This window comes from Trematomus bernacchii, unplaced genomic scaffold (genome assembly GCF_902827165.1).
Source record: "Trematomus bernacchii unplaced genomic scaffold, fTreBer1.1, whole genome shotgun sequence".
Lineage (NCBI taxonomy): Eukaryota > Metazoa > Chordata > Actinopteri > Perciformes > Nototheniidae > Trematomus > Trematomus bernacchii.
This window is the reverse complement of record NW_022987582.1, coordinates 10,960,369-10,988,339: the sequence shown is the minus strand read 5'-3', so window position 1 is coordinate 10,988,339 and position 27,971 is coordinate 10,960,369. Positions and strand designations below refer to the sequence as shown.

General features: G+C 40.4%; 3 protein-coding genes across 5 annotated transcripts; 2 read left to right on the top strand and 1 right to left on the bottom strand.

The window, feature by feature from the left end:
* The first annotated feature begins 10 nt into the window (after positions 1–10).
* tbc1d31 (TBC1 domain family, member 31) lies at positions 11–12,648 on the top strand. Of its 2 annotated transcripts, none has more exons than XM_034127390.1 (24): positions 11–19; positions 871–961; positions 1,800–1,940; positions 2,808–2,923; positions 3,061–3,239; positions 3,650–3,801; positions 3,902–4,061; positions 4,145–4,345; positions 4,457–4,615; positions 4,752–4,831; positions 4,925–5,071; positions 5,650–5,783; positions 6,079–6,212; positions 6,299–6,478; positions 6,568–6,800; positions 6,921–6,993; positions 7,126–7,205; positions 7,277–7,412; positions 7,582–7,674; positions 8,217–8,345; positions 8,538–8,732; positions 9,003–9,066; positions 9,167–9,352; positions 10,303–12,648. In XM_034127390.1, the coding sequence occupies exons 2-24, from the start codon at positions 891–893 to the stop codon at positions 10,449–10,451; spliced, it is 3,192 nt and encodes a 1,063-aa protein (XP_033983281.1). In that variant the 5' UTR covers positions 11–19; positions 871–890; the 3' UTR covers positions 10,452–12,648. The 2 variants fall into 2 exon arrangements, with proteins under 2 accessions (XP_033983281.1, XP_033983280.1); XM_034127389.1 differs by lacking the exon at positions 11–19 and having other exon boundaries at positions 568–961; positions 10,303–10,453; positions 10,589–12,648.
* A 294-nt stretch (positions 12,649–12,942) lies between these two features.
* Positions 12,943–17,870, top strand: LOC117480540 (protein FAM83A). The gene is made up of 7 exons (XM_034127879.1): positions 12,943–13,231; positions 13,351–13,470; positions 14,100–14,218; positions 14,430–14,666; positions 16,034–16,158; positions 16,686–17,029; positions 17,719–17,870. Exons 1-7 carry the CDS (start codon positions 12,943–12,945, stop codon positions 17,868–17,870), a joined length of 1,386 nt encoding a protein of 461 aa, XP_033983770.1.
* Positions 17,871–18,015: 145 nt separating this feature from the next.
* On the bottom strand, positions 18,016–26,584 carry zgc:101716 (uncharacterized protein LOC492784 homolog). Of its 2 annotated transcripts, none has more exons than XM_034127728.1 (12): positions 26,513–26,584; positions 26,288–26,321; positions 25,532–25,820; positions 25,262–25,413; positions 23,612–24,526; positions 22,763–22,864; positions 21,687–21,830; positions 20,828–20,878; positions 20,213–20,357; positions 19,985–20,126; positions 19,466–19,598; positions 18,016–18,897 (listed from the first exon to the last, which is right to left on the bottom strand). In XM_034127728.1, the coding sequence occupies exons 5-12, from the start codon at positions 23,714–23,716 to the stop codon at positions 18,724–18,726; spliced, it is 996 nt and encodes a 331-aa protein (XP_033983619.1). In that variant the 5' UTR covers positions 23,717–24,526; positions 25,262–25,413; positions 25,532–25,820; positions 26,288–26,321; positions 26,513–26,584; the 3' UTR covers positions 18,016–18,723. The 2 variants fall into 2 exon arrangements, with proteins under 2 accessions (XP_033983619.1, XP_033983620.1); XM_034127729.1 differs by having other exon boundaries at positions 26,504–26,555.
* Positions 26,585–27,971: the final 1,387 nt, after the last annotated feature.

Here is a 27,971-nt window from a genome sequence, read left to right as displayed (position 1 = left end):
AGACGACAAATGAAGCCCAGTAAGAATCAATACTGATGATAAATATCAATTTTAATGAAACTTTATCATGATTTTACTTTACTTCATAACTCGGATGTTAGGTAAACATTTTCAGGGTTTTGATAATAATTGTGTTCAGCTAATTCAATATAATAAGCAGGGATACATAATGACTGAGTAAGGATTTTATTGCCAAGTAAGTTTACACAAGGTATTTGCTTTGGTGTACGGTGGTGCATACATAATCACAATTTAAGGAAATTAGTTGTAGGAGATTATCAGAAATATAATATAACGCTTACAAAAAGAAAACTTATAAATAGAACAATTGGGAAACTGAATGTTATGATGGAGACTGATTTATTCAATGTTTCCCTTTTCACTAATAATAATACAATAGGCCTATACAAATCACAAAATATAATTATTTACAGATTAATATGACACACTTATTTTAGGGTCCCTCTCAGTTAACTAGACGCTATTTATGTAGTCCATGAGTGTAGTTTTCAACTACAACTCCCATATTGCTCCGCCTATTTGACGTCATTTTAGGGCGCCTAAATAACTGTTCACAAAACAAGCAAAAACCTCTCCTGTAGCCGAAGTTGAAGCAAAGTCTTAAGAAGCTTAACCTTTTTTAGGGGCTGTTGAACTTTGATTTACACTAAATGGTGCCGAGCTTTACGCCTTCTATGGCCGTAACTGTAGATAAGTATAATGTTATCAAATGAAGCGCATTCAAATTTCGCGCTGTTTGATCCGCCTTTAAAGAGAGACCAGTCTGTTAGCTAGCCATGTTTGTCACCGTAAAAATGAGCATAAATTAAGGTAAAGAGGAAATTCTGTTTTGTATATTTATGCTGTGAGACCAGACAGACGTCTTTAAAATGGAGGTGACGGATATCGGAAACAAAGAAGAGGGGAAAGTCTGGCATCGAAAACCAACACCAGGAAAAGGGTAGGTCTCAAATATCCAGAGATGCACCTGGTTAGTGGTGTAATGTAACTAAGTACATTCAAGTACTGTACTCAAGTGAAACATTGAGGTACTTGTTATTTACTTAAGTATTTTCCAAATTATATTCCTTACACTTCTTTGCAGCTTTAGGTTAATACAAAATATAAATGGACTCATACATTATTATAGGCTATCCAGTAGTTTATAAAGTAATTCAAATGAACCTTTACCAAGTACAACACTGAAGCGATGAACAAATAAATGCACCAATACTTTAAATAAAATAATTAAAAAAAAACTACTTACTAACTTACTTTTGGTACTTAAAGTATATTTTGATGCTTATACTTTTTTACTTAAACTTAATTACAAATATGAATGCAGTACATTTACTTGTTGTAACAGAGTATTTTTACACTGCTTATTTATTGTAAGGGAGTTATGTTCTATAACACTTGTTGCACTCCTCATAACGTTGCATTCAACCAAGTATGAACTGTAAACATTTGAATGACAAACACTATGTATAAAGTTATATAACCATAAGGTATAACCATATATTGTATACCCCCAAGAGATCTGTCTTTAGATCTGTTGTTTTTTTCCAGCCTCTTTTTTGAGTTTGTTTTTTAACCACTAGAGCGCATCCATGGTTCACTAAAAAGTGTTGCTGAGTTTGCATTTCTCCTTTCTAATGTGTGTGTTTTTAATTGTAATTCAGTATACAGGTGTAATTGACAATCAGAGCAATATAAAATAGCCAGTGATATATCACACTAGCCACAAATAGTAAATAGTTGGTCGAATCTTTTAAAGGTGTGTTGTTTGTCCTCTCCAGAGTGTTGGTGACGGTGGTCCGCACTGCTCAGCAGGCCAAGATAGTGCGTTTTCTCCATGTGACTTTTGACACCACAGGGGACTCCTTCCTGGCTGGAGATCACCATGGCAACATCTACGTCTTTGACATCAGTAGAAACAGGTGAATGACTGAGCTCAAAAGCCCAAAAAGAATTGTGTTTAAGACATTCACAAATATAATGGGCCACTTACTGTCTTAATTACTGTGCACACTTTCTTATCAATGCTAGTAATGGAAATGTAATGAAACTGACAATTATATTTGGAGTGGTAAATACACTTACAAACTTTTTATTTGTCCCAATTTTTTTTTTAATATCCAAGCACATATTCATGTTTTATCATAAATGTATTTTCCTTTCTTATTTAGAGCACAGAACACAGTTGCCTTAAAGGTCACCTATTGTGCAAAATCCTTTTTCATGTATTTTATACAGAAACATGTGTCCCCTCTGTGTAAAGAGATTCTGAAAGTTTCAGGAAAAAAGATTCACTCACTTTTTGTCCTGATCCATTTATATAAAAACCTGTCTGAAAATTAGATGATCAGATTTCGGTCACTTTATGATGTCATAACGATTATTTGGCTTGTGTAACCATTAGCCAATCAGCAACCAAGGTAACCCCCCCCCACACCTTATCACCTGAATCTCCTCCTAGAGCACCATTGAGTTATTTTTAACCAAATCTCTCTCAGAGGGGCGTGGGGAGTGGCTCCTTATTTTCATCTAAAGTAACAGACAGAGAATCAGCACTTTTGAAACAGGGCTGAAACAGAGGGGATTATGGGATGCTGCAATGATCTGTTTGGTGTTTGGAGCCAAACACTTCAGAGACATGTTTTGTATATATCTGAGACCTATAATATATTGATGAAAAACAGTATAATGGGGGACCTTTAAAGTGATCAGCCCTTACTCCTTAGACTCAGCATGCTTTCACATTTATCTGAGCTTGTGTTTTTCATTGCTTCTTTTCTTCGGTGCAGATTCCGTCTGGTGCAGAAGACGGGGCAAGCCTGCACTGCTCTGGCCTTCAGCCTCCGCAGGACCACAGAGTTCCTGGTGGCCTTGGCTGACTACACCATCAAGTGCTTTGACAAAGGTAGGATATGAAAACATCCCCACTTCATTTTGCAAATTGTTATTTTCATATATGTATACTCTGTTTTTTGGTTTTAAAGACTTTTTCTACATGAGTCATTTTCGATGACACCTATCTTTTCATTCCCCTCATTTCAGACACAAAGCAGCTGGTCAGTTGGATGCGGGGTCACGAGGGATCAGTTTCTTCGATCTCTGTCCACAGCTCCGGTCGCTACGCCATCAGCACGTCTTCAGACACGGCTCAGCTCTGGGACATGGACACCTTCGAGAGGAAAAGGAAGCTCAACATCCGACAGTCTGTTGGTATTCAGAGGGTAAGCATCCATAAATAAATAAAAAAGCAGCATTCACAGGTAGCAGTTTGATCACAACATGAAGCTTAGCGTTAATGGGGCATTCTGGGTTTTATCTTTTGAAATAGGGGTTTACGTTTTTTTTCGAATGGGCTGCACGATATGGGGATAATAATGCCATATAACGTTGTTGAATATCGTGATAACCAATTTTTTGCCATAAATTAAACCTATTGAACATCAAACTGAACAAAAAAATCACCAATAAAATATAATTATTATATAAATATTGTAGTCTTTTGCCATGTGTAGCCCTAGTTTTGGTTTAATTCTAAGCTATTGATACAATATGTCTCGCACATGTATGGTAGGCAAACATTTTGTATTCTTTTTCAATTGTTTATGGGGACTGCACACTGTTTGTGTTGCAGGTGTTTTTCCTTCCTCTCAGTAACACCATCCTCAGCTGCTTCAGCGATGACTCCATCTTTGCTTGGGAGAGCGACACGCTGTCCTGCAAATACCAGCTCCCTGTCCCCGACTGTGGACCCAAAGTCTCCTACAAGGCCTTCGCTGTCACACGGTGGGTCTTTCGCATCACTACACCTAACTAGCTCAGTCATTATGTAGCTTCCAAAGTACTTTTTCATGATTTATATTTCCCACTCTCACTGTGTCGGCAGTGATGGTAAGAGCCTTGCTGCTGGGGGGCGTTCCAACCTGCTGCACCTGTGGTGTCTGGACAGCAAACAGCTGATCAGGGTGATTCAGATGCCCACGCAGGTCCGAACCGTCAGACAGCTGGATTTCCTGCCGGACAGCTTTGACGGAGGAGCCAGCCAGGTGTGGTAAATGTTAAACATATGTTTATTTTCTCCACAGCAAACATGTCGGGTTTGTTTGAGCATTTATTTCTGTCTATGTAGACGCTAGGTGTATTGAGCCAGGACGGTGTGATGCGTTTTATCAACATCCACACCTGCAAGCTGCTGTTCCACATGGGTTCCCACGACGACGCCATCACCACAGCGACGGTCAGCCCCAACGGCAGACACGTGGTGGCCATCATGGATAATGGCAGCATCAATGTCTACAGTGTTCAGAGTCTCACTCAGGAATTAAACAAGGTGGCAGTGAGTTGTGATAACAGATCAACAATGTCAAAGATTCAAAAGTGATGTAAGGTGTTGTTCTGTATGTGTGTTCATGATGTGTGTGTGTGTGTGCCCCTCGGCCAGCCTCCTCCCTCCAAGGTGGCAGTGGTCTCTGGTGGTGGAGCTGATCAGGACTTGTCTAACTTAAAGGTCAAGGTCAGGTCAGAGGTCGTTCAGAGAGGCAGGCAGACACAGGTGAAGATACTGAGACCCCCTGCTTGCTTTACAGCTGAGGAGAAAGAGGTAGGATCAACACTCATCAGTGCTGTTATATTTAGAATTTTCTTCATTTCTTTTAAATCATAGAAATGTTCCACCACAAAGTATCACTTGCTACAATGAGTGGTATTTCATGTTAAGGTTATACTTCTTTGAACAGAATGAACTGCCTGCTGGTCTGAATAAGAAGAGATTGGTCGCTCTGCTCAAAGGGTTTGGAGAGTATCCGGCTAAATACAGGTGAAGATTACTTCCACAGGATGAGGATTCATGCCAACCTTTTTTACACTTGGTGTCAGATTGACATGATACATTTGCATTTCTGTGTTGCAGGATGTTCGTGTGGCGGTCTCTGTTGTGTCTCCCAGAGAACCATGCGGCGTACAGCAGTCTGACTGACAAAGGCCTGCACTCAGCCTACCTCACTCTGCAGGATAAATACCCCATCAAAAGTCACAAATTACAGAGGGGCCTGCAGAGGTAATTGCACACACACACACACACACACACACACACACACACACACACACACATGCCAAGACACACACTAATGCCACACTCATTGCAGTGCTTTCTTGTTTCTGATACTTGTAATTTCATTTTTATCCTTTTTTTCTGTCCTTTGTTTAGAGAACAGTGTTAAGGCCAGGCCTGAATGGGAAGAAATAGGAGTCTTTTTTTATTTTGAATTCAAGAATAATGTAAAACGTTCAATGTATTTGCTTACACTAAAAGTTGGATTTATTGTCGACATCTTACTCTATTCTTAAAAAAAAAAAAAAATGTAAATTGATTTGTTCCCATGCCTTGCATTTATACTTAAAATCCAACCATATTCTCGCCCCTTGACTTAGTACTTACATTATTCTAGAAATGTATTACATTTTGGACATTCCAACTTTATTCTCTGCTGTTCGACTTATTCTCAACATTTAATCTTAATTCTCAACGTTAGAACTTTTTAGTTTTAAAAAATAAATAAAGATCTTCTCCCCTTTTCTGTCCCTAATGCCTGACCCTGTTACTGTTCCCTAATTGTCCTCTCCTCCACTCCTCAGGGTTCTGTCTGCCTTAGCTCACTGGGCAGCCATCTTTGGAGAGGTGGAGTACCTCCCCCTGGTAGCCTTCCCTTTCGTCAAACTCTTCCAGAACAACCCCATGCTCTGTTTTGAGGTGGTGGCCACTGTCATAGGTACTGAATGTTTGTATTAATGAAGTAACATTTTCTTAGTAGGCACAACATTATGAAAAAATCGACACATATTTGAAAGTATTGTTGCCTTTTTATGTGTAGAAGGTAGCACTGCTACATTCATAAGCCTAAAACCAAAAATAACTGCTACTAATGTGACTAAAGAATGTTGGACTGTTGACATTTCGGAACTTATTTAAAAAAAAATTCAAACCTGGCTCTGTTAATCAGGAATTTCAATGCTTTTAGGCCCAGTTTATCAGTCTGTTGATGACTCAGATGTTTGGTTGCACAGTGAATTGGGGTCAGCACTGGTTCGAATACTTTCCCAACCCCCCTCTGAACATCCTGAGCATGGCGGAGAACGTTCTGGCTCATCATGACAAGGAGCTGCTGCAGCACCTGGTGGACTGTGGCATCACCTCACAGGTAACTGCAGGACAAACAGGCTGACATGAAACATGTCACACCCCTGTGATGCTAACACTTACTATGCATCTCTATATCTGTCCCAGCTCTACGTGTGGCCGCTGCTGGAGACCTTGTTCTCAGAAGTTCTTACTCGTGAGGAGTGGCTCAGGCTCTTCGACAACATCTTCTCCAATCATCCATCCTTCCTGCTCCTGGCCTGTGTGGCCTACATCACCTGCTGCCGGGAGCCTCTGCTGCTCTGCTCCCAGAAAGAGGACTTTGAGGTAAATCGATAAAGTCAGTCCCATAGTCAGTAACTTGATGTCCTCCCCTATCCAATCATCCTCCATTGTCCTGTTTCTTTTCCTCTCAGTATTTCTTCCACCATCGTAACAACCTGGATCTGGGAGCCATGATAAAGGAGGCTTACCGGCTCATGGGCAGCACACCGGCTGACATCCATCCCAGGACTTTGCTCTCTGACTTTACCCCACTGACCAAAGGCCAGTACCCCGTGTTCAACCACTACCCAGAATTCATAGTGCAATACCAGAGCCGGGAGAGGGAGAAGATACGACTGCAAGAGATGGAGTATCTCCGCGAGAGGTGAGCGTATAGCTAGAGTATTGACAGTTTTAAGAAGATAGGCAGATTTGCATATTAAATTAGCTAAAATGAGTGTAATATAATACATTTCAAGCTGTAACAGATGTTTTATCACACCAGGCAGGAGGTGTCAGCACTGCACACAGATTTTGTGCGTCGCCAGGCTGAAGAGGAGACCTATTATGCACAACAGGTAGATATTGTTTATCATAAATCCATGTTAAGCACATATTATGTTATGATGAAATTCTTGTCTTCCTCGTATAGTTCGTCCTTATATGAAAATGTTGTGAGCTAAATACATTATTTCTTCATATGAACATAGGAGCTGTTGCAGAATGCAGAGGAACAGCGCAGGAACATCCTGGCACAAGAAGAGGAAAAACTAACTCAGCAGAGGACAAAGTAGGAGCAAAAGAGAAAAGAGTGATGTGATTTAGCAGAATAGGCTTCTGACACGGCTCTGTTCTCTGCAGGTTGGCAGCCATGAAAAGAGAGCTGAAGGTGAAGGAGCTACAGCTGCTGGATGCGACCAAAAGACGTTTCCTCAAACACCAACAGGACCTCAGAGCCTCGCAGGTTAAAAGGCTGGACCAGGAGATCAGTAAAAAGGTAACCTGGGGAGATGCATTCAAGGTGGTATTTTATACAAAGGAGCCCATGTTAGAAATACAAGCTCTGCTGATCACAGTTAATCAAGCTGGTGGGATTGTCTGTATTTATTCAAAGGAAATGTCATTTTGAGCACTGACCCAACCATAACCCACATGTTGTGCTACAGATGGATCTCCGGGAGCGAGAAACGGCTACAGCAGTCCAGGATCTGGAAGTCCGACAGATGGAGCTGGAGGCCCAGCGGAAACGACTTGAACAGGTGAAACTTCTTTTTACTCTTTTGATTAACTTCTCCCTCCTTCCTCTATCTGTGTGAGCATTGATTCCCCAGTGATGTCTCATCTAAAGCTAGTAAACATGTTGCAGTTGAAAATACTAAAAGCATATGTTGTGCTTTCTCGTGGGACATTTAATAGAGCACATGTTTGACACCAGGTCAGCCTTTAAGTTTGAGTTTGACTTTGAAAAAATTGTTTAGAGTATAGGTTGTATCCAGGGGCGGACTGGGACAAAAAATCAGCCCGGGAAACTCGACCGGCCGACCGGCCCAACTCGGTACCGCTAGTCAATTGTCAACGGGGGGTGGGGGGGTGCTAGTGAATTGTCCGACCGGCCCACTTCGGTACCGGCCCACCGGGAAAACTCCCGGTATTCCCAATGGCCAGTCCGCCCCTGGTTGTACCTAATTCTAGACTTCCCAGTGATGTAGCCAGACACGAAGGTAAAGCAACATATTTAGCTGATCACATCTTTGTAATAATTGTGCGTCTGAAGTTTTTGTTTGTTTGTTGTTTCCCTCAGCACCTGTTTAAGGAGCAGGAGCGCGTGGGACGGGAGGTTGAGGAGGAGGTGGAGATGAAGATGAGGAAGGCAGAAAGAGAGGAGGAGAACTACACAGAGCTGTTACACCACACAGAGACCAACATGCAGGTTAGAAGGACTTTCCAATACGCAGCCAGTGTGATAATAACAACATATGTCAGCATCTCAAACACTTGTGAATTCCTCGACTTCACGAGAAACGATCAAAGCCTCGCTGGCATGCAAACTCTGGTTTTGGCCCTGCTACCGGTGAGCTCCCCTCGTATCTGTTAACTCTCTCTCTCTCACACACAAACGCAGGCGCTGGAGGAGTCCCTGGCGGAGGCGTGCCAGCTGGGCCTGGAGTCGGACTGGCAGAGGGAGGTGGGGGGGCGCCTGCAGCAGGTCCACGCCCAGCAGCAGAGCAACAGGGGGAGACTGGCAGAGAGTCACAGGCAGACCCTGGCAGAGGAGGAGAGGCTGGAGGACACCATGAGGGATGTTGCCGGGAGGAAGGTGAGAACAACACGAGTGTTTGCCAAGACAACACTTTAAGTATTCCTAATGTACAACTACTATAACTGACAGCATGGGCGTTTCTATTATCTTTAAATAAATATAAACAAATGGCTCTCAAGAAATTGATCTTTGTGATCGACACGCATAACATCCCACCTTCAATCCATGAATTACTAACTGTGAAACATCACGGGAGACACATTGTGGGGTCTGGAAAATGAAATGTTTTGCTTATTGTTATTCATAAAGGTGCTTGTTTAATTGCAGTGGGATGAGGTAATGAATTCCAGAGCTCAGTTACAGGAGCAGCCTCTGTCCTCAGCTGAAACGGGTATGACTCCACACACACACACACACGCACGCACACGCACACACACGACTTGTTTGCGGCCAGACGTGGATCTAATGTACCAGTGTGTGCTTTGTCTCAGACGTCCGAAGACAGATGAGGGTAGTTTCGCCTCCTCATCGACCCATACCCGCCCCTTCTGTCAGTGCTGGACCCAGCGCTGCAGGTCCAGACGTCAGGCCCGGCCCTGCCCCCCCCCTGAAGCAGTCACAAACCAACATGGTGTGTCTGAACAGCCGATCGCCTTCAGAGAGCACCTCCACCGTCTGTAAGTCACTGTAGACATTCTCCTGTTTTCTTAAGGTATACCAACAGGTGAAGATACAGACTGCTTCAGCTCAAATGACTCTCTGATGAAGAGCCACAAATGCAAAGCCGCACAGCAGCAGCAGACTTGTGTTTGGTGACATGTCTGTGTTATCCACCATCAAACAAAGTGATCAATTGCAGAGATCACAAGATGTATGTACTGTGCCTCAGAGCACCGTCAAGTGGACTATGGAAGTACTGCCAAATGGTTATATTAAATACTAATTTAACATTTTCTTTATACAAAGCTATTTTGTTTTTTTATATAAACATGCTCAATAGTTTGCAAGAATAAAAAAAACTCAAATGTAATTCATGCCTTCAATCAGCAGTGTTAAAATATGAGATGCAGGCTAACAGTGTCTCGGCTTCAGTAACACAGAGAGAGTGGGAGAACAGTTCCACCTGTTGGCAGCCTTACCGTTGTATTGAGTTCAGTGTGTGTGTGAAGTTGTGTGTATGTTGGAATTGATGAAAGTGTGCGTACATTGTCGCAGGTTTTGCAAATATGTTCTTGTTTCTCATCTTGCTGGACAATGGTTCTTGCAATTGGGTAGCAAAAGGTTGAGACCTTGTGAAGCACTAAACCTACTTTTTCGTAGAAGGGCCATTACAAATATTTTTCTAAAGAAAATGCTAAATATTTTATCAATAAATTAGCTGTTATTTTTCACAAGCAATCCATTAGTTGTTTGCTTAGTAAAAGAGCAAAACAAGTAGAGATGATGTTAAATTGCTCTCAAGAGGGGTGGGTCAAATGGGCAATTACTCTCATACATACATTTTTGGTCATCATTCAATCATTTAACTGTTTCATCCATTGCAGCTCTAAATAATATGGCCAGCCTTCTCTTCAGTTTGTGTATGAATAATGTTTCTATGTGTTTGTCTTTCTTTGACTCCTGACAGTTTCCTTGGACAGAGGTCGGGCCCACCTGGACAGCAGCGAGAGAAATCTGATGAAGGAAATCAGAGAGCTGAGACAGAAGCTGGCTGCCAGAGCCAGAGAGGGCGGCTCCTCCCCCTCTGTCCTCACTCTGTCCTCCGTCTCCCAGTGACACACTCTGTCCTCCGTCTCCCAGTGACACACTCTGTCCTCTGTCTCCCAGTGACACACTCTGTCCTCCTTCTCCCAGTGACACACTCTGTCCTCCTTCTCCCAGTGACACACTCTGTCCTCCTTCTCCCAGTGACAGACTCATCTCTGAAACATATTCCTATCTCAGACTACAGAAACAGACTGAGGAGCATCCCGACTGCTGACTGTCATAGTGTTCCTAAAGCATCCTCTAAAAACCACTTTGGAAAAAGGATTTTCATTCTGTGTGCATTCAGTCCTCTGACTGGTTCCCTGGCTCCATCATCTGCTGAGTTCTCTGGTCAAATCCCCACGAGCAGCTACAGTACCATTCATTTTCAACTCGGTTCTATCTGTGGCCCTGGCCAAACAAAAGCCAGAAGCTGTATTATCCTCACTGTCTGTAGCCGCTGCACATTACCCTGTGTCACAAAGTGATGCAACACACAATACTTATACTTTGTATAACTGTATGATAGACATCTGTTAGTTTGTTTACAGAGCAGTGGAACATCTTTGTAACTATTTTACCTCCAAATGTGTTATTGTATCATTCCAATGTAATGTTCATTTGTACACTTTATATTCATAGTTGTAGATTATTTAAGTATTCTTGCTGGTGCCCCATTTAGAATTTTTATTTCAATGCATTTTCTGACATTTTTCTTATTTATATTCTGGTTTGGATCAAATGTTTTTTAAAATCCTAATTCCACCTTCTCTTTCATTTTGCTTTTAAATAATTTATAGAAAGTAGGGGTTGGGGGGGGGAAAAGATCTTGGTAGAAGTAAGATTTGCTTCTTCTAGGATTCTCAGTTTATCAACTTCCAAAAATGTTAATGCTACTGATGGACGGTATTTTGAACACACCAATGAAAGACGTGTTGATCATTATTGTGTTGCGTTACTTGTAAAAAGTTCACAAAAAAATACCAGTTTTTACGTTAGTCTGTGTAAAATGCATTTCTGAAATGGCTAGTTTCTAAAAGCAGCTAGCATTATCTTTCCAAATGTTTCCAAATAACAGGTTATTTTTACATAAATTGAACTTGGTCTTGAAGTCACAGAATTGACAAATGCTAAAAGGTTATTATTAAAAAGAGATTTGTGCAGTAGCATGGACCAATGTTTTTACTGTGTGTTTACACAAATACCATCAGCTGATATAACTTTATTTATTTAACCAAATATAACCAACTGGGATAAAAAAATGTACAACCGCAATCTTGCCAAGAAGCCAACAAAGTCATTCGTCTTGTTCCTGCAAATTACGTACTTGCGTACAATAAAATGCAAAAGGTATGACGTTAAAACAAATGTGCACGCATCAATAAAGATTTGTAAGTGCGTCATACAAACAGACAACAGACATGACAGGTTGTAATGTGTTGTAGCTTGTGAGTCCATCCTGCAGGTCATGCAAAGACTTGCAAAGAAGGGAATTCAGAGATTCCTCTACGTACTTGAGTAACTAGCCTAGAATAGCCTTGTACATGAAATACACCAGTGCTGCATCCCGCTCATATCAAGAGAGAACTGCCACATCGCATTTATCAATCACAAAGCTGATTGGAGATCCTAACAAAAAAAGCACCTCTAAATACTGAATCTGGATTATTTTTTAATCCATTAGTGAAATACCCAAACATTTACACCTCTAACAGATAGTGTATTAAAGAGACAACATGCAAAATGCTAATCCAGTTCCTACTTTAGACATCACTATAAATGAGGGATGTTTGTTTAGTGTTCATGGTCTATGTGCTTTTGACAATCAAAATCAATCTGTCTCTTCACAAACCAGCTGCAGATCAGGTTGGACTGTGCTCCGACCAGCAGAGTGTTCTCACTGTCAAACAGCTGAGAGCCCGAGTGTGTCTCTCCTCCCTGGGTGTGTCTGGAACTCTTTGTCTTTTCTTATACCCCCATAAACATCAGGTGCTGTTTGACATGAGCCGTAATGACAGCCATCCCCATTCCTGTCACTCAGCCCTTTCTCTCCCTGCACCCATCATGTATCAGCCCTCACCTGCTCTAATCGCTCTCAGGCCCTTGAAGCAAAAATAGTTCAACAAAGTTCTTCATTTATGTTAATGTTTAACCAGAAATGCACACATGGTGCCTTGTAGGAAAAAGCAGAAATGTCATATTTCACAAATAAACGTACCTATGGATAGATTTTTGTTACATGTTTTCTTGTGAATTCTCTGCCTTTTTTAAACACCTTATTGCATAACTGTTGCTCTCACCTTTCCTCACGTGTAACCATATTGCCCTCAGCAGGGGCGGGTCTAGGGTTTTCTCCTTCTATATATGGTTCAACCAGTAGTTCTTTCATCTATGTAATGTCAGAGAAATGCAGATCACCCAGGCTCTTGAGGATCATGCACCGCCCGCTTTTGATCAAATAATTGTCTGATGAGAATATTTTTACCTCTTAACAAACTGAACAACATTAAGTCCATCATCCATGGATGCCAGCAGCGTGTCAGTGCTGTGGTACAGGAGGTCGAAGCCCCTGGGGAAGGTGAGGCGGCGGGTTCAGGACCTCCGCATCCCCTCCTCTTGCAGTGACGTCATGGCCAGCAGACCCCCGTTGGACCTGAGCCACAACGAGAGCGCCCGGCTGGCCGTGGACTGCCTGCTCAGCCGGGGTCTGGAGGGGTACCGAGAGATGCTGAGTGCAGAGGAAGAAGTGGACTTTCTCTCCGAGCTGGAGAAGAGTTACATCCTGGAGAATGGGAGAGATGGACACACAGGTTAGTGTTTGTTTTTAGCTTGCTCTTTGCTGCCTGAGGTTTGAACACATCGGTAACCAATAGATTCATTAATTGGATTTAAAAAAAGATAATGATTCCTGGTCTGTTTGTTTTTGTAGCTGATCCTGGTGCCTGTGATGACGGAGACGAGGTGGAGACCCTGTCTTCTGGCTCCCAGTCTCCCACAGCATGTTCCTCTGAGGATTCTACTGTGGTCGGTTTGGACCTGAGCCCCAAAGGTGGGACAAGACTTATAACATGAAATCTGAATACCTTTATTCATCCCACATAGGGGAAATGCACATTGTTACAGCAAAAGTGAAGAGACAAAACATAAAACACTAGTTCGTCCACAAAAGAAACTACTCTGAAATAAGGAATTTAATACAATCTTTCTGCTGTTTCAACTCTACATTTACAGTGTAATCTCTAATAACATGGGGAATTCAAATTGGTAATGTTCTTTATTTGTGAAAACAAAACGACCTGAATGTGTCACTTCACATAGGGCATGTTTATTTTCATATAGAAAAGTCAGCAATCATAAAGGAGTTCAAATGTGATTGACTTGCAAAGCTTCAAACAGGTCCTTTATCAACTGAATTTTAAGCTAACATAATTATTTTAATGTGAAATTTCAATTTGGTTTCACGTATAAAATCAAAGCATCACGTGATTTATTTTGTCTGAGATTAACTTTTGACATGTTAAAGTTTTAATTTACATGTAAGGTTACAAAAAATGTTAAGATAAAAATGTGATTTTCAAATGTGAAATCACAACACCAAGTTAATTGTTTTAGTAAAGTATCAAAGCATGATCTGCTCTCCTTCGCTGCCCTCTCCACTCATGTTCATGTCTCTTCCAGATGTGAGGCGGACTGGTTCTGTGCTGGACGAGCCAATCGCTGAGCTCTTCTTCCAGTCTGGCAGCCCAGCAGGCAGCATGAAGGACCTGGTCCGAGGGTTCATCAGGAAGGCTGCCATGGTGGGTGTGTTTCTGTGTGAGATGAGGAGAGCACTTAGTGTGTTTCCTTGTGTGCCTGCACATTATAAGAACATGCCATATCATGCATGCCTGTACATGTGAGGGATTATACAAATGTATAGCCCTGAGTGCTGTGACACAGTGAGTGATATCTGTCTGCACAGGTTTTTGTTATAGTGATTGAAATCTTAAATGAAATGTGTGTGAGCAGGCCCTGGCCATAGTGATGGACACCTTCAGTGACGTAGAGCTGCTCTGTGATCTTCTGGAGGCCAGCAGGAAGAGGAATGTGTCCGTCCACCTTCTGCTGGACCATCTCAACTTGAACTTGTTCCTCAGCATGTGGCAGGACCTCAAACTGGACAGCAAAAACTTCCCTGTGGGTTTCTTTCTCTACCTCTTTCCATCCTCCTGTCTGTCTGAGCCTGAACGCATTTACCAAAACTTTGTTAGGGGGGAAAAGCACCTGTTTCACATTCCTTGAGTGTAATATTTTTATTATTTTTTCATAAATACCATTATAGTATTTCAAAAAGAATACTCAAATACAGGCTACAATGCTTGCATGTTATGATATTTGTTATTATAAATAAGGTAACAGTTGGACAGATTTACATTTAAACTGATGCTGTTCTTGATGCTTGTGCAGATTTGTGCGTTGTTTTATATATTATATAAGTCTGTGTAAAGTGTGCGTAGTCTTCATTCTAAAGCCGAAACGTTGTTTTTTAACAATACATGCATTTAATATTATGCCTTGTGCAAAGACCTGATGCGTCGCTCGTAAAAACAAGAGGTATTGGGTATAGTATAATTTCTAAATAGGTGGGGATAAATTAGGTTGTCTGAGTAATCCCCCCTACAAACTTCAGTTCTGATCATCACTATCAAATATTCATTTTCAGAATTTGCACTCTAAAAATATGTTGACATCAGCTGACTGTGTTCTGGTTAGGGTAATCTACATGGTGTACATGAATGAATATCGTTTTTCATTCTTTTGAATACTGTTGAGGTCGAAGTGAACTTTGGTAAAGTATTTTCCCTCCACTTGCAAGTAGCTGCTCTTACACCAACTATGGAAGAATGCCGTTGAAGGCAGAGCAGCGTTCATATGCCCAACCTAATGAAAGCAGTGCACTGATAATCAGAGTATGTTGCGAAAAATGTTCCCCAGATTCATGACCTTGCACAAAAGAAGAAAACAAATAGTAGCTAAGTGTTTTAGTTCAAACAACTTGATCTGCACTACAAGCAAATCAGCTTGATGTTAATGCTTCTCTCTCCTTTTCTAATCATAATAGGAGCCACCATAGGTGACAGACCTGTAAGGAGTCTGCTCAAATAACAATATCTTTCATATCTAGCTCCTGTCTATGTCCTATCCAGGATGAGACTCAACCATCCTAAAACATGTAGCTCCTTTCATGACAGGCTGGTCCAGGAACCATCTACATTCTCAGCTCGAAATATGAATACAAAACTGGACTTCCTGCTCCCCATTGTTGCAATACCGAGACAGCCGGTAACATTCTGTGGACATTAACGACGGCATAAGTCAGAGAATAGCCAATTTCACAATATCATCAAGGTGCGGGGGTGGAGGCATGTGCCACGGTTTGCTATTCCTCACTCATTTCTGCTGCCCCGCCGCCTCTCCTATCAATCAATCTGGGTCCCGAGGCCAGACAGGGAATGAGTCTGTCCATTCCCTTAGCGCTGCTTGATATTTTTTGTGTGTGTGTGTGTGTGTGTGTGTGTGTGTGTGTGTGTGTGTGTGTGTGTGTGTGTATATGTATATATATATATATATAGAAGCTGTCGGTCCGCAGTGTGGAGGGACAGACCTACTGTGCTAGGACAGGCAGGAAGCTGACAGGACAGGTTTCTGAGAGCTTCATCATCACTGACTGGAGCGAGGTGCTGACCGGCTCTTACAGGTACACACTACACGCTTTAATAACATCTGATGGCATGCTAGGATTAGTTATGACATGTTAGTATGACTTATATTGAGATATTCATTTTTAAAAACATATTATATCATTATATTGGTATTATAAAACCCAAATGAATTTTAATGGACAATGTTATGAAATGGTATAGTATAACTAAGTGACATACAATACCATTTTTTTAATTAAATTATAATGGCATACTGTGACTTGTTTTCTTTTTATGGCATACTATATTATAACTTTATATATGACATTTTTCTAACATTATTTGTCATATTATGTTGTTCAGTACAAGCAATAAACGGGAGTTATGAGCGTAACGTCGTCCAGCGGTTACAGATTAAGTGTTGTGCAAATAAAAGACACACCTCTGTAGTCAAAGATAGAAATCCTTTGTCACCTTTCCTTACATACTCAGCTATTTTTTCTATAATATAGTTTTTTTTTTTAATGGCACACTATAGTAGGACTGTTTTATGACTTTTAATGGCCCGTTTTGATCTCCTCAGTTTCTCCTGGCTGTCCTGGCAGGTCCATCGTACTCTGGCTGTTCTTGTGAGGGGCAGCGCGGTCACACCTGTCCATCAGGAGTTCCTCAGGCTGCATTCCAGCTCCAAACCCATCCCTGGCTTTATCTCCTTTATCACCGTGCCCCTCCTCCTCCCTCTTTACCGAACATTACAGGCATCTCAAAACGCTGAGCTGAAATCCAGCCCGCCCACAGCACCATGCCACAGTGCTCCTAAAGGGAAACCACAAAACCCTCACACCAAAGTAAAAACGCTGGTTTCATGCAATCCACAGAGCACAGATTTGGAGTGCAGCAAGGCCACGTCTCAAAGGGCAGGTGAAGGTACACACATGCATCAACAACGGACACAACTGTACCCAAAACCACTTGTTAACCCTGGAGCACTGCAGAGTGCACATCAGGGAATGGTAAAGCATACAGTGGGAGAGCACAAGACAAATGTTGAGAAGCATCAGATCCAGAGTCACTCAAGTCCTCTCAGTCCGACACATGTCTCATATGTTCAGTCACAGCTTACCAGCCTTACCATCACCACTACAACTGAACAAAATGCTGAAAGGTCAAACCCTCGACACACTGCTTCTCCCGCGTACAGAGAGCTTAGGACTGCCAGTGATTGGCCAACTCTCAGGACAAATCAACAGGACCATAATGACAGGTTTCTGTTTCTCCAAAGGAATGGGAAAACCATGCCTCTGGAGGGGATGGCTGCCGGTCCGGAGAGACAAAGACAACAATGGAACTGCAACTTTAAACCACAGGTGGACTTTCTATCTGATAATCCCAAAGTACTGCCTCCTTCCACATCACAGCAAAAACCAGCAAAGACAGGCCCGTGGTTCCCTCTAACACACACACGAGAACACACATCTCGGCTGCAGACTGAAGTATCGTCTCTAGAACACAGGAGGCACCATCAGGTTTTCTTCGAGTCCCACCGTACAGCAGAGGCTCTGAGTCCTAAGCCTCGGTTGGACTCCCAGCTGTTCTCACCGTGGACACATCTGCAGCCCCCCCCTTCTCAACAAACCAGGTCCCCTCCCATACTGAACTGGATACCCCAGAGCAGCACTGGAAGACCCTCACCTGTGGCCCCCCGCAACTCCCTCCTCACCACCTACAGGACAGACAGACCTGGGGGCTGGAGGACATTTCACAGTGACAGGACTACATCATTAGGAAGGAGCCACAGCTTGACCGACAGATACCGAGCAGGCCCTCCTCCAAATGTACCCAAGATATGAAGATTAGTTTAATTTATGGTGTTCAATTTATGGACACATATTCAACTTCACACAGTCTACTCATACAGGTCAACAAAAATACTTTATTCATCTGAAATTCTATTCAAAATAGTATATTAGGAAGCTTTTTCCAGATGTCATTTAGCTTAGCATAAAGACTGGAAGCAGGGGCGTAGCAGCCAAAATGCGTATTTATTGTCTTATTATCATTATTGTTAACAGCACACACATTTGCAGTTTGCCACTTCTGCTAATTTTCACATGGGGGTGGTTTATGGTATTTATGGCACATTATATGTCCGGGGTTTGTGGATGACAAAGCCTGATCTTTTCTGTTGACCGCACGGTCTTACCTTGGTTATTGTTTGTTCATTTTCTTTTCTTTTTAATCCTAAAACTTTCAGTTTTATGAAAATGTTAAGGCATGAATGACATTTCCGCGAATACAATTTGTATCAATCATATATCACTTTGATGGTGGTCCAGAAAATAATCCTTGTCATAAATCATAACACACACAGTATGAAGTGGATATTTGTATCTGCTTTATTAAATACTCTACTGTATCTGTGCTTGAATAAAATGAATACAATTCTGTGGAAGTGTGTGAGTCAAAACAGTTGAGATATTTCTCTTTATTGGGGGGGTATTTCTGAGATTGTCAGCATTAAAATGTACTGTGTGGGGTCTTGTTATGATATCAATAATGTGGATTGATCACTTTGGATTTCCCACACACAGGGACAGGGTCTTCCTGTCAGCGAACAGGCCTCAGTTCTCTGTGTGCGTCTGTGTCTGAGGACGGCCGTCTGTTTCTAGCACGCCAGTCAGTAAGATCTTGTTCCACCAGCGCTCCTTGAAGCTCTGCAAACACACACTGGACAGACTCTCCCCGTCCTGACTGTCCTCTCTCATTTTGTCTGGGATCAGGTCCTCTGACACCACCTGGGAGATCATACAGTGAGAAGGTGAATGTGTGTTTCTACGTGGAAACTAGGGGTGGGAATCACCAGGCTCCCCACGACACGATACTATCGCGATACTTAAGCCACGATACGATAGTATTGCGGTTCTACGATATACTAAGTATTTCGATACGATATATTACGATATTGCAAATCACATGGGTCACATCCATGTCCATCTTCCCTTCCTGGTTAAAAAATGTATTTGCAATATGAATAGTTTATGTAAATAACCCAATTTGTGTTATTTGAACCTGAAAAGGAGATGGCATTGTTTTTGTTACTTTCATTGCAATTGTATACATGTCTTAACGTAACTTCCTGTTTTATATACGACCATCTTTCGGAGCGATATGCTACTGTTTATATAAAATAAATAAATAAATAATAATAAAAAAGTTGATATAATAAAATATCGATACTTGGCATCCGTGTATCAATACAATATCACCACGCAAAGTATCACAATACTATGCTGTATCGATTATTTCCCCCACCCCTAGTGGAAACTGTCCATATTCAAGCCAAAACCAGGAGCACACGCTCACCTCAGTGAGAGTCTGCAGGGTTGTTTCTTTGGGATTGAGCCTCTGCAGCACCTCATCTGTCGTCTGTAGGGTGCTTTCAGTGCGCTGCAACACAAAGGAGGACTGCTGCTGCCGGAGGAATCTCAGCAGGAGTCTGAGGGAGATATTCAGACAATACGATTTACATTTCAACTGTAAGTTTGTACAGTATTCACAGATTATTGTGTAGCTTTATGTGGGCAAAAAATACAACTCTGATCTTGGTGGGGGGAGGTAAAATTCTCAGGATAAAAACCTGTATATATGATTATCTGGATGAGCTTCAGATGTGCGGGACAACTGATTTTAATAATGTATATTTCTTGCTGAGGTGTTGATCAAAATTATCAGGGGTGCAAACTTCTTTCTTTAAAGAAGTTCATAAAATATCCAATATTTCCAGTGGATTTCAACTACTACAATATATTTAATTGTAGTTCTACCGACTTCTATTAGTAAGTTGTCTAATTTGTGCTGTGTATTAAAGTGTATTTACTTTACCTTGTCCTGATGAAACAGGTGCAAGCTTTCAGCCAGACTCTGTCTCCATCGAGCTCTGCTGCCTCCTCCTCCTCCTGCTCCTGAATGTCTCCATCATTCTGCGTTTTCTCTGCTGGTTCACAACTCTGTAAAGAACAACATCCTAATAAAGGAAAATACAACAATCAAATAAAACCAATGTCAATTTGTTCTATTTTTCATTTATGCATTGGATGGAGCCCATCCTACCTGAGGTTCTGTTGCTGTCCAGCAGCTCCAGACACATCTGTCCCAGGTTGAACCAGTGCCAGGGGTTGAAGGGCAGCAGGCTGCAAAGCTGCTGCAGGCAGGACATACTCGATGCTAAGGCTCCAAAATGCTGGTAGATCCTGACCTTCAGTGAAGGATTACATTTGAATTAAAGGAACACCTCTAAAATGATAATATTAACATGCAATTCTCAGCCTGTTCCCCTGAAATCATGAAGAAAACGTTATCTTTCTCACATGCTTTCACAGTGAAGGAATAATTCAGTAACGGAGAACATTTCTTGATGAGTTGATGTAAAAGGGGGGTCGCGTTTAACGACAGCAAAACTATATAAAAAGACGTGAGACTGTTTTAGCATTAGTGTTTGAAATATTACAGTTTTAGTGTAAATGTGCTTGGGAAGAAGTGAGCATATGACTTGATAAATGAGACTTGGATTACACAGCATGAGTTTCTATACGGGTGTTTTCATACATTCTTTCTTCTTTGACCTTTAGGGCATGCAAGGAAAACAAAGCTTTCTTTGAGGATTCAAGGTCACACAGGTAGAGGAATTTATTAGAATGATTTGCTTGTGTTATTGCTAATGCTTACCTTAAGCAGCAGGATGCTGATCAGGTGACAGGTGTTGGACGCGTCTTTGCTCTGCAGAGAGATCATGTAGACTGAGTTCTGGTCACTTTCTAATGCGAAGCTTTCACACTGGTTTCTTATCTCATTTTATTAGAGCTATGGAAATGCAAATGTGACTACGGCTTTTTCATACCGGAGCTTCCCAGAATCTGGGGCACATAAAAACACAGAAACACTCTTCTTTAAAGGCGCAGAAAGGTGACGAAAAGGGCAATATTAAGGCTGTCCCAGTGAAATTGTCAGGTTTACTCATACATCATTTTAATAGGTATTAACCCATTAAAGGCACACAACTAATATGCGGTGAAAATAACAATGGCTACCTTGAAGTTAAGAAATAAACGTTTAATATTTGCTTATATTGAAAGTGTATTGTATCATATAATACACATATGTATACTGTTTAAACTTCAACCTACCATGTGACCTACTAGCCTACACGAGACAAAATATCTCAAATGGTGAATTATTGTTTTTGTCCTTGTTGCTTTTATACTAGTTATCATCTACTAAATGTTGTGCACAATTTGGAAAAATAACTCATTGCGAATATTTTACATAATATTGCAATAGCAATATATATCATTGCAATAGCAATATATATTATAATATTTAAAGGATCGATATAAAACAAGGAATTTTAGTCTGTAGGAAACCGGATTTTCTGCAGCAACATAATACTTTCATATATGTTGCATCTATCAGATATTGTACTACCATATTGCGATTTTGATTGATTGTGAAGCCCTCATTTTTTTAACACCCAACATACAGATAGGGGACTTGCAGTCAGAGTAGGAAAAGCTCATTGGAGAATTACCAGCAGGTCGGTCAAGTGCAGCGCCCGGTCCCTCTGTCCCAGTTCGGTGCAGCATCGGGCCATTCCCTCCAGCACATCTCTCCTGATGGTCAGGTTGTTGACAGAGTTCAGCTCCAGGCAGCTGCTGTATACATCCAAGGCTTTCTAAACCCACCGCACCACGACAACACAACATTTACATTCCTCAAAGGGGATAACAGATCACATGATCGGTATGGGACTAGGGTTGGAACAATACAGTCAAATTGAAAGATGGACAATTTTTTATTCAATAAAAGCGTTAATTCTTACATTGAAAAATAATGTTCTTTGCAACATTAATAATAATAATACATTTTATTTGTAAGTGCCTTTTCAGGTGCTCAAAGACACTTTACAGTGTTATAAAATAGGAAATAAAATAAAATATAAAAAGTTGAATTAAAATATTAAAACAACATTAGACAAACTTATAACCAAGACATGCCATCGGACCGAGTGTAGTACACATAATGTCACTATTAAAAAATTAAATGTTTTAAGATTGTATTGAGAGAGAAAATGTTTCCGGATAAAAGCTAACTTTGGAAAATGTCATGAAATGTACCATCCCTTTGCAACCCCGAAGGTCACAGTGTGTGTATAATTACATATCATGATAGCAGAACTGTGTTGTTCTAAATACAGCAGATTACAGCTGTTTTGTATTTTAACATCTAAACCTGGTTTCACAAGGAGGTTTGGTGTGTTGTAGTATGTTACTTAACTAGTCTTTTTCCTGTTATCTTGAAATGTTGCTCAGTAGCACACGGCTGAATATAGTTAATATATTCCTTTTTGCTCTGTTGGGTAGAATATGTCAATGTGTACATGACAGGAATAAGTAATGTAACCAATGCTGGATGTTGTTTACATAGCATCAGCTCTAAAAACATGCAAATACCGGCCCATGACGTGAACCAGCAGGAACACATTGAACTCAGAGAATCCACTTTGTATTTGTATTTAACTTGTTGTCAACTTCACTGGTCAGTAAAACAATTCACAATGGTCGTTGAGAAGTATTTAAAATGAGAGATAATCGACTGTCTTAATACCTGATAGTTCCCTTGTTTCAAAGCCAAGTCTCCTCTGAACTTATACACCTTCTGCTTCTCCAAAGGATCATCTGTACAGAGAGCAGAACTCTCACAGAACCACTGCAGAGAAACAAGACAAAGAGATAAGTGGGTACTCTGCAAAATAACTAACGCTGTCATGTAAGGTACAAGGAGCATACCTGTTGTTTTTTTTAAAGTCTGGTAACCTTATTTGAGTATATCATGTACTGAGACAGCTTTATGCAGTGGTAGAAAAAGTATTCAGATTCTTTATTTGTACCAATACCAAAGTTTTAAAAAAAAACACAATTTCAAGTAAATGTACTGCAACAAGAATGGTATTAAAGTAAAACGACTCATTGCAGAATTGAACAAATCTTCCCATTTAAGTAATCATAAATAATCATATATTTGTATATAGTTTCCTAAGTGTTGTTCGTCAAAATCTGAATGTTTTAAAGTAAATAGTAAATACATCTGGAAAAATAAATGTAGTGGAGTTAAAAATACCAAATGTGCCTCCAACATGTAGAAGAGTAGTACTCGCGTAAAGTACAAGTACCTCAAATGTGTACTTAAGTACATTACTTGAGTAAATGTGTACTTAGTTACTTTCCACCACTGGCTCTATGTTCTCCCTGTTCGTGGAGACAGGCCAGACTGTTTACTAAAGAGTTGACCACAGCTAGCTTGCTGCTTCCTTTCATTCATAGCCTTTTCCCGCCACAAGACCAGGGTGGCTTCTTCAATGCCCGGCATTATATACTACACACAGCAGCTGCTTGTTTATCCAGTAACGTTACGTTTATAACGTTGCAGTGTATGGTTTGTATTGAACAGACTCGCCTCTGGTTCACAGCGTTTGGCGTTGTAATGGGACAGAGGCACGGCGACTCGGTCCTTCGCCTGAAGAAACACAGAGTCGTCGAACGTGCTCCCAAATATCTCCATCGGGAAATCACGAATAACTCCCTACTATTAATATTTAACGCGACACAAACAAATGTCTATCTGAAACTCATGCAGGTTTGTTTACGCCCTCATGGTTACAGTCCTTAAGTGTAAAGTGCACAACGGATACAACGTCGAGGATGAATAGTTCCGGGCAGAAAGGTTCCGAGCGACGAATGAAATGGGTTACACGCAGCAAACATGAACACAAGATTGATTAAACTGAAACTCAAATACCAAAAACTATTATTGTTGAAGGCAAGTGTGTCGTCATAATGCCCAGCCAAAAAACTGAACCCACCAATAAGTAGGCCTATAGGCAGTAGCTTACTTTCACACATATGCATTTAGAGGAAATAATATACTGTAAGTGTAAATGTCATTCAATCAACAACAGAAATACTGATGGCGGCATATAGACAAGTTGTAGGCCTACCCTACTAAAGTTATACCAAATATTTGTGGCCACATAAGAATTATTTAATGAGAAAATACAAAATCCTTTTAATTTAACCCTTAGCTGCATAAGTGGGTATTTTTTGACCCGGTGAGGTGGTTTTCTTGAAGTATCTTTGTAATTTTTTTATTCAAATGTTAAGCAGTGATCATTGACCCAGAACCAGAAATCAAGGATGCAGATGTTGCCGAGGCCCAGCCACACAAAGTCAGTGGTGGCGTTCATGGCCTCCAACTCAACCATGGTCTGGGTTTTTGCGTCAAGGATGGAAGCCAGGTCCATGTTCTCGTCCCTGCAGTAAGAGAGAGCTTCTTCCCAAGTCTTACTCTCTTGGATCAGCATAAAGGGTGATTCTAGAAAAACAAACACATAAGCTTAATATTTTTAAAGTGAATAAAAACCAAATATGTGAACAAGCAGTTTTGGTGGTAAGGGCAAACACACAATAGTTTATGTTTAGTTATCTCCCACAGTAATGACATTTAAATAATAGGACAAAAATGACAAATGATTTAAAATCTTCTATCTATGGTAATAATTAGGGCTAGGCGGTGTGACAACAAACTCATTTCAAGTTTTTTTCTCCAAATTATAACGGCATCACAGTATTTATTTATTTTTCAATGATTTGACATTTGTTTACATTTATATGTTTTTCCTATCATAGAACAAATGCTTCTTCAAGCGACGCCTGACTCGACTTTACTTTAGACATTTGTTGAAGCCCATCGTATTTTCTTACATTCTTCATACTCTAATAAGTTCTTTCTGTTGAGGTGGGGGAGTAAATTACTTGTGTTAAATAAATGCAATAAATGTTTAATTGGTCCAGGTCAGATTTTTTAAATCTGAAAAACCTCCAAACGACAGACACAAAAAAGTTGTTCTTGTGTCATATATATCTCCATCTCCAGTCTCATTTTCTTCAGTGTCCAACTTTACATTCAGCTTCACATGTTATGTTACTGCTACTACACTTGACACTGTACCCCAGCATGCACTTCAGCGGTGCGGCAGTGAAAGGAGTCCCAGGGCAATCTTTTATGCCAATTATTTAATTATTTTATGATTATATATATTTTTTGTACCTTCTTTTGTGCCATTGATTTTCACTTCGCACAGAACTAAAGGCTTCGGTTGTAGGTTCTGGTAGATCACAGTGATGTAGCGTCCATACACATTTCCATAACCTATAAAGGTATTCTATTTGCATATGTTGAAGTTTTCAATTGTTTCAAACCTTGAAGAGAGAAAAAGAGATGAACACAAAGTAAGATGGAGACACATTTTCTTTGACGTCTTGAAGCCTGAAAAAGTGAATTAAAGGAAATCAAAGTAACATGAACTTAGGCTATTACTTGAGGTTGGCAGCTCTGTTGCACTCAGGAGAGTACCCGATGTAGATCTCAGCACCGGTTATATCACTATGAACAGAGTCTTTGTTGAAGATTTCAATACTACTAATTTTGTAGACACCCATCAGATCAATTCTCCACCAGCTGTTCATCTGTTTCAAGGTGTTAACACATTTCTCTACATCCTCATCAATAGCTCTGTCAGAAGTGTATTTCTCATTGCCTTCTTCATAGATTGAAGACTGGTATGTTTCGGTCCCACTCAGTTGTATACTTTCTGTGTTGAAGGAAGCTGTAGGTGAAAACAGAATTATTATATAAAAATAAATTCCAAACACTGGCCCTTAACTTTAACTCTAAAAGGTGTTAGATGGGAGAAGATGTATCACTACTGTAGTCTTACTCTACACCAGAACAGTGTTAAATTGAAGATGCAGCCAACACTGTTAGTGTTGTTATCGGTGTTGGTGTTCAGTGTTGGTGTTCACATCTTACTCTTCGTGTTGGTATAGTAACACTGTGATAGTGTTATATTGTCAACACTTTGGAAAGTGTTAATTTAACACTTTGCTGGTGGTTTCAATATAAACTCTTTCATAGTGTTAAAATTAACTACATGGGTGTTGAATTTTTGATTTCAAATTTGCTGTGCATATTTAGCAAAGAAATACATGTATCCTTTTTTAAATTACTAGGCTATCAGAGCAGTAATCCCATATCATTTTAGTTAAGTTAATGTGCATTAAGTGAGCTACTTACCAATCAAAGAGAAGAACAACAGGCTCCACAGCATCTTTTTTGTGGAGAAGAAAATATAGCCACTTCAGTTTAACGTCTATACAGTCACCACAGATATATACATTCAGAAATAAAGCTTACATTTCCTTTAAATTGCACAAGCTATATCTAGAGGGAGACATTTTGTAATGACTTTAACATTGCAAAAATATAGGATCAAATGTAAGTTGGACCAACCTTTCTTACCTTGTTGGGCTTTTTCTCTCTCCACAATTTAAAACGATGCTTGCCCTCTTCCAGCTACAGCTGTACTAATCTCCTTCACTACTGAAAATATACTAAACAAAAGCAACATTGCTCAACTGTTATTTCCAGTCAAATCACCTACAGACTTATTTTAATATCTGTGAACATGACTGCTGTGTTCTCTCTGCTCTTCCAACAACGGAAGAGTGTTACAACATGCAAATATCCCTGCATCTCCTTCATATTACCTCTAACAGGATGCTAAACAAATACCTGCGTAAGTTCGTTTAGGTTTCCTGCTGAATACATTTAATCATCAGTTACATTACAAAAAAAAGGGACATTATTGGGACATTCGCAATACTTGCTGATCTGGTCTGCATTTAGTTCTTATTTCACATTTACTCAAAGCTAAATAATGTTGCTCACAAAGCTCACATATTCAAATCTAAATGTATTGGGGTTTGTCTTTAAAGAAGTGGAAAATATTGTTTTTCATTTAGCTGGGAATCAAGACAAAGCCTCAATTAAAGGGACTTAGTATAGCACAAACTGCTGCCTTTACATCTGGTCGCTACGAGCTGATGGTCGCAGGGTTCACAGAAAGGAATGGTTGTCTTTCTAAAGCAGAGGTGATACCCAAAGATACAGTTTTTAATCAAAGTTTATGACGGATACTCTCAGGGTTTAACACTGTGCTGAAATACAGTTCAGGCAGAGTAGGAATAACTTAATGTAGATGGAAATATCAGTACCATAGACACAGAATAACACACATTTAAACTGTAGAGTTGTTTTAGGTCAGCAACAGCGACATTTCTGCATTCATGGCATAGGTTTTTTAAGTTGAAAACTAAGATCATAGCTAATGTTTTCTTTTAAAACCTACCTCTAGGGGACCAAATGTTTGTTAAAGGAGTGACGTCTTTAAATAAGGGGTGATTAAAGGAACATTAACACATTTATTTGGAGTATACAGTTTGATTATTGTATTATATCTGTGTCTACGGACTGTAACCTAATACAGAAGCTGAGAGATCTCTGTCATGATTCGGTAAAATGGGTCCAGAAGTAAACAAGTTGTATTGAGACAAAAATAAAAAGCAATTGAAGCAATACTTTTTGGGTAAAAACTATCAACAAATAATCAGATCTGAAAAACCAGAAGTAACTGTAAATGTCAATGCTGTATAGTAAAAACATTTGAATCTCTGATTGCTGTAAGAAACATTCAAGCGACTACCTGTCTAAATACAGACAACGAGTGAGGAGTATAGCAGGAGTAAAGGACACAGATATGACATATGCACAACAGGACATCAGGTAAACTACTCAGATCACAATGTTAGCTCTACTGCACAAAGTTAACTGCAATACATGTTAGAAATAAAATCAAAACTCAGGGAGCAGACTTGGCACCTCATCATCCAGGAACAACTATTTGAGAACATGATTAATA